The sequence below is a fragment of the Poecilia formosa genome, unplaced genomic scaffold (assembly GCF_000485575.1).
Source record: "Poecilia formosa unplaced genomic scaffold, Poecilia_formosa-5.1.2 Scaffold1165, whole genome shotgun sequence".
NCBI lineage: Eukaryota > Metazoa > Chordata > Actinopteri > Cyprinodontiformes > Poeciliidae > Poecilia > Poecilia formosa.
In genome coordinates this window covers 17,844-24,688 of record NW_006801104.1, presented here as the reverse complement: position 1 = coordinate 24,688, position 6,845 = coordinate 17,844, and the positions used below count along the sequence as shown (strand labels likewise).

Genomic DNA, 6,845 nt, shown 5'->3' with positions numbered 1-6,845 from the left:
GTTGGAGGCTGTTGGAGACTGTTGGAGGCGATTGGAGATGGTTGGAGGTGGTTGGAGACTGTTGGAGGTGGTTGGAGACTTTTGGAGACTGTTGGAGGTGGTTGGAGGCGCTTCAGACGCTGTGTTGGTCTGATCAGCCTCCATCTGCGGCTCAGATGGAGTTTCAGGACTGAGATTCTCAGGTTGGGCGTTTCTTCAGATCTTCCTGTTAGATCAAACTGATGGAATATTTTGACTTCTACACATTGACCCCTGCTGGTGGAACCGGACTTCTGCAGGTTTATTCTCTGTTCCAGCTGCAGCAGATCAGTCATTTCAGTCACTAAATTTGGCAACATTTGTCGCAGATTAATGTTCTTGGTGCCAAATTATACATGGACCCATCAAAATAATATTTACTATCATCTTTTGATTTTCCAAGATGGCTGTCATGGTTGTTCTAGAGAATTTATTTGCACTAAAGCTAGCAGTACTGTAGTTATTGCTAAAGACTAACAGTTAACCACATGTTATGGTCACTATTAGTGCTAATTATAATGCTAATCACATAAAAAATAATGAGCAGAAGCTAATGCTAAACTGCAAAATGTGTCCAAAATTTAGTGAAAGTTAATGTTAGACTGCAAAGCATACAGAAATAGCAAAAGCTAAATCTGAATTGCTAAACATAGACAATTAGCAGAAGCTAATGCTAACATCAAGCTGACTGTCTCCTTCCAGTTGACGAATGGAACAAAGTTCTGATACATTTTATTACTTTAAGGCTTATAAACTGGATGAGCCGAAAAAATAAGATGAGACATAAAATTCATCCCAGTCATGAAAACAGAAAACATTTTATTCCAATAACAAGTTAAAAAGGCTCAAAAATGGCAGCCATCTTGAAAAATGGCCATCATCCTGAAATTCAAGTGTCTGATGGGAAAAATTAAAAACATGTTTAATGCTTACTGATGTAGCCACAGTGACAGATTCAGATTCTTCTGAGTTTCATTTCTACCAGATTTATTCAGTAAAACCTTCCCAGAACCAGTCCAGGTCCAGGAGAAGTTCTGGCTGTTTACAGCTGGTTGTTTTGGACCGTTTCTCATCTCCAGTGAGGAAGAGGAGGAGGAGGACGAGCACGAGGAGGAGGAGGAAGCGGTGTCTTGTTTCTGGGCTCTAACCAGGTCGAGGTTCTGCTTCTTGTCTTCACGTCGCCTTCTGGTTCTGCTGGTTCTGTGGGCCTGAAGAGATTTTCCTCCTTTGAAGATGAAAACTTCCTGGAACTTTGTGGAGATTCTGATTTAAAGCATTTTGCTCTTCGTCTGACGGTAGGTTCCTCCTCTTCCTCCTCCGGCAGCCTGATGACCGACTGCATGAAGCTGCTTGTGCCTCAGTCACTGCAGAGGTCAGAGATGACGATTTCAGCCTTAATGTTTCTCATTAACCGTGAAACCAGATCTGACCAGAACCTCACCGCCAGTCCTCCTGTGGTTCTGATGCACCTTAACCAGCAGGTATCCATGGCAACCTGCAGGGTGGTGACCCAGGTGACCTCACTAACCCCTCCCCACAGCCTTTGCACTGAGCTGGACCAAAAGGAAGCTCCAAACCGACCAGGTGTTTCTGTCCAGAATTTTTACCTCTATAGAAACTTTTTCTTTCCAGGTTAAATAATCTGCCAGTTTTTTACCAATATTCAGGAATTCTTGACTTATTTCTTGCTAAAAAGTTTCTTTTGTATTATCTCAAGCATAAGGGCTGGAAACTTGACAGAAATCCTTGGTAAGGTTTTGTTTTTTGCAGTGTGGATTGGATCGTTGAGGAAGAGCTGTTGAAGGTCCAGACTGTCGATATTTCTCAGATCGGTCGGTCAAAGTTGGTCTGCTGGAGATCCAGAGATTAGCAGGGGGAAGGTCATGTTTTTGGGTTTGACCGCCACGTTCATAAACCCAGATCCAGACTGAAGCCCGTTTCTGTCTGTTTCAGGTTGAGGAGGCCTGAAGCTTCACCATGAGTCCCGCTGGACGCCCGTCGTTCCTGCTGCTCCTGTTCGCCGCCATCTCAGCCAGCTCCGCAGCAGGGGGCGCCGGTTTGGCGCCAAAGTCCAACACCACAGCCAGAAACCAGACTAAATGCGGCGGCAGCACCGACTGCATCGAGGGCGTCATCCTGCCGCTGTGGAAGCCGGAGAACCCGGCCTTCCCCGACCGCCTGGCCAGGGCCACCATCTACTTCGTGGGGCTGTTCTACATGTTCCTGGGCGTCTCCATCATCGCTGATCGCTTTATGGCGTCCATCGAAGTCATCACCTCTCAAGAAAGGAAGATCACCATAAAGAAACCCAACGGGGAGAAGATCACCACCACGGTTCGCGTCTGGAATGAGACAGTGTCCAACCTGACCCTGATGGCGCTCGGCTCCTCCGCGCCAGAGATCCTCCTGTCCGTGGTGGAGGTTTGCGGTCACAACTTTGACGCCGGTGAATTGGGTCCCAACACCATCGTAGGCAGCGCCGCCTTCAACATGTTCGTCATCATCGGCCTCTGCGTGTCCGTCATTCCCGACGGGGAGACCAGGAAGGTGAAGCACCTGCGGGTGTTTTTCGTCACCGCCACCTGGAGCGTGTTTGCTTACACCTGGCTATACCTGATCCTGGCCGTTTTCTCTCCAGGTGTTGTTGAGATATGGGAGGGGCTTCTCACACTCTTCTTCTTCCCTTTCTGTGTTGGGTTTGCTTATGTGGCCGACCGCAGGCTTCTTTTCTACAAATACGTGTACAAGCGATACCGAGCCGGGAAGCAGAAGGGAATGATTATCGAGACCGAGGGCGAGCCAGATCTCCCTTCGAAGTTGGACGTCGAAATGGACGGAAAAATGCTGAACTCCCATGGAGACGAACTACCTGACGGAGAGGCGAAGGAGCTGGACGAGGAGGAGGCGCGCAGAGAGCTGGCCAGGATCCTGAAGGAGCTGAAGCAGAAACATCCAGAGAAGGAGACGGAGCAGCTGATGGAGCTCGCTAACTACCAGGTTCTGACCCAGCAGCAGAAGAGTCGGGCCTTTTACCGCTGCCAGGCGACCAGGATCATGACAGGAGCCGGCAACGTCCTGAAGAAACACGCCGCTGACCAGGCCAAGAGGGCCACGCAGCATGACATCTGCTCTGAGATATCCGTCAACAACTTCTCCTCCAAGGTCTTCTTCGACCCTGGGAACTACCAGTGTCTGGAGAACTGCGGCAGCGTGGCGCTCAATGTTGTCCGCCGAGGAGGAGACTTGACCACTACGGTCTGTGTGGATTACCGGACTGAAGACGGAACCGCCAACGCTGGCTCCGACTACCAGCTCACCGAAGGAACCGTTGTGTTCAAACCCGGCGAGACCGACAAGGAAATCCACATCAACATCATTGACGACGATATTTTTGAGGAAGACGAGCACTTCCTGGTTCACCTCACCAACGTGAGGGTCACACCAGACGGAGCAAACGACCATCAGGCGAACTACGCCGACGGCCTGGCAGGGCTGGGCCTGCCGTGCTCGGCCACCGTTACCATCTTCGACGACGACCATGCCGGGATATTCAGCTTTGAGGAGCCGGTGGTGACGGTGAGTGAGAGCGTGGGCGTGATGGAGGTGAAGGTGACCAGGAACTCAGGGGCCCGCGGTGTCGTGGCGGTGCCGTACAAAACCATCGAGGGGACGGCAAAAGGCGGCGGAGAAGACTTTGAAGACACGCACGGAGTCCTGGAGTTTGACAACGATGAGATTGTGTAAGTACTAGTGGTGGCACTCACTTAAAAATGTTAATTTCAGGGTCTGTAATTAATTAATTAATTACATTTAATTAAAGGACATATCAACAAAATCAGCGACACTTTCAAGTCAAAAACCATTTTTGCTGCTAATCATTGAATAAATAGAAATATGAGCTCAAAACCAGGAAGCTTCTGTAGAAACGTGGACTGTGGATGCTGACATTAGCATTAGCTGCTACATGTTTAGCATTGAGATGGTTTTTTTTAGGCTAGCATAGCTTCTGATAGGCTAACTCCTTTTAGCACACCTTGAACACAACGGTCTTTTCCAGTGTCCAATTTTTCTGGGTTTCAGTTTTGTCCCTGATGTTGATGTGTGGATGAAAACCTGTTCACCAGCTGCGGTTTAGAAATGTTTGAATTTTGATTGTATTAGATTATCTGGTAGCTCCGCCCCCATCCTGTCATGTGACCTGGCATCCTTCTGCAAACAGCTGGAATAAAATCCCAGCAGATCTCAAACATGTCAGAGCCAACCGAATATTTTATCTCATTTCGGTTCAGATTGGGACAGTTTGTTATGGCGTGTCTCCGCAGAAAAAGAAAAGCTTTCATTGGAGGCGTGTTGTGACTTTATGCGACTCTAGCATGTAGCATAGTCTTCATGTTGATGTATCGCCAGCAGACTAAGATGATGGAGTTTGGGTCCAGCAGCATTTCTAACAATAGCAATGCCACCTAGTGGTCACATTCATTACAACACGTAGTACTTTTCATTACAATACACCATAATTTAGGTGGACGTGGGCCAGTTGACAGCAGTTTCAGATTAAAGCCTGACCAACTCCAGAGGTCGTTAGTCTCTCAGGTAGAGGGGTGCAAAGGTTGTGGAGGTCATTCAGAACCAGTGGGTCCCATTTGGCAGCAGACATGGGCCAGTTCAAGGTTAATATGTGTAATGCTGCAGATCAAACATCAGCTCATAGAATAATTGGGGGCTTGTCTGGGATCCTGACAGGATTGTTCAAGTTTCAATGACAGAAACGGTTCCTGGGTTCTCTGGTTCAGATGGTTCTGCAGAACTTGTTGTTTAGAAAGGATTTTATTCTGTTGCTGGTACTGTTAGGTGTCTTGGTACGGCACCGTACAAGTCATGCTGATGATGACGATGTTCTGGCCTGAGGTCAGCCTGAGGTTAGCCTGAGGTTGGCGTCCTCAGACCTGTTTGCTCCACCAGGCCTGATGTCGCTGGAGTTTCAGTCAGCAGCAGGTTTAAGGAAAAACTTCAGCCGCTCTCTGCAGGCCGCTGGTCGTTGTTAGAAGCTGAGAAGTTTCTGCAGGGAGACTTAATGTTCTGTCAGTGAGGACGCCGCCCACTGAGAGCGAGTACAGCTGTTGTTTTGTTCCGTTTGTCCCGCAGACATGTCTTCAGGTGTCCAACAGTGTAGAGACAGTGCTGTGGGTGGACCCTCCTCTTCCTGGCTGGGTGCTGCTGACAGCTCCTTGTTTCTGTCTGTCCTCCAGATGTCCTTGCTGAGAGGACGGTGTTTTATTTAGCATCTAGTCCAAACGCAGCCGCTCCTGTGTAAGGAGCAGATAAACAGCCTGGTCCTTTGTCCTTATTAGGCCGTCGGCTGCGGCAGCAGCTTAGCGTGCGGCTTCGCCCATAAAGCAACCGGTTCCTGTCAGAGCGCTGGGGGAGGTCGGACCTGGCCCACGGCCACGGCGCCGGCCCACATCGCCACGGAGACGAGAAGCAGATCGGACTGCAGAGCTCTGTGGACCCGCCATCCATCAGAGAACAGTCAGGTTCTGCTGACCCGTTTCATCTCGGTGTCCTGAGGCTCAAACCTCCATAAACTTTACTACTAATTCGGCATTCCCATCGTTCCCATCGTTTCCAGTTCAATGCTGGATTCCAGGTGGGAACCTAGAAATGGGAGAGACAGCAAGCTCAGCGTGGCATCTAGTAGCGTCACTTCCGGTGGCAGCTGCCACTACTTTCCATCAAGTAAATGAAGTCAAAATATTGCAGATGTTACACTTTTTAGTAAACAGTACTCATTATTTCAACAATTATTATTTACTAACATTCAATATTATGAAAACGTTTTACAAAAATTGACATCAGCATTCCCAAGACAGGTCAGCACCCTAGTGGCAGCTGCTGGAACTGCCAGTACTGGCTGCCACTGCCACAAAATGAGATTCTGCTGGAGGAGAAACGAAGGTTCAACTTCATTTATTGATGGAAGTCCCCAATAAAATCCGAATAAAAACACCAAATTCAGGAGACAGACCGGGTCACGGCCGCGTTCGACTGCAACATAACGGCACTAAATCACTGCTGCACTGCAGGCCGGTTCTGATCCAAACAGCAGAAACAGAAACATATCAGTTCAGTCTGCAGGAAACACAACTTCAGTCTGCTGAAATCAAATAAACATGGTGAGTTTCCATGGTGCTGGCCTCAACGCACACACAGTTGTGTTTTCATGACTTGTGGGGACTTCCCATTGACTTCCATTCATTTTCTACAGCCGATCCCAAACCATCACAGACTGAACCCCGAGTCCAAAAACAGCATTTCCCCTCATGGGGACCAGGAAATGTTCCCACAAGGATATAAAAACATGATTCACACAGACACCAGTCAGAAATCAGTTGGAGTGGAAATAAATCCAGGAGCGGGCTCTCATTTGAAACTGGATTTCTGTGTTGCGTTTTAAACTGAAAGGTTTCTACAGGAAACAGCAGATCGTCTGGGTTTTAGACGTTGCCTAGGAAACGGAGGTTTACAAACACCTGGATGTGTTTTCTCATAACCTCAGAGCGTTGAGACGAAGGTTCGGTGAATTTATGAATAAAGTTTCTCCTGTGGATTCCCTGAGTTGTCGCAGTGCATGCTGGGAGATGTGGTCCAGTTGGATCCTATCAGACTCCCGGCCCAGTGAGACAACCCGACCTGCTGCAGGGTGGATGGACCAGCGGTACCGGGACATTTCCACCGAGTCTCTGCAGGACCGACTGGGTCACAGCGTCCCGCTCACTTATTACCGTCCCCCTGTCCTCCTGTCCCCCTGTCCTCCTGTCCCCCTGTCC

At 48.8% G+C, this 6,845-nt stretch overlaps 1 protein-coding gene across 6 annotated transcripts in view; it reads left to right on the top strand.

Annotated features, from left to right (window-relative positions):
* The first annotated feature begins 6 nt into the window (after positions 1-6).
* The window catches only part of LOC103132625 (sodium/calcium exchanger 1-like), a 16,883-nt gene continuing 10,044 nt past the window's right edge, over positions 7-6,845 (top strand). For all 6 annotated transcript variants that reach the window (XM_016667482.1, XM_016667481.1, XM_016667479.1 and 3 more), the window contains exon 1: positions 7-3,758. In XM_016667482.1, the coding sequence (XP_016522968.1) occupies positions 1,996-3,758 (1,763 nt within the window). In that variant the 5' untranslated portion in view covers positions 7-1,995. The remainder of the gene's footprint in view (positions 3,759-6,845) is intronic.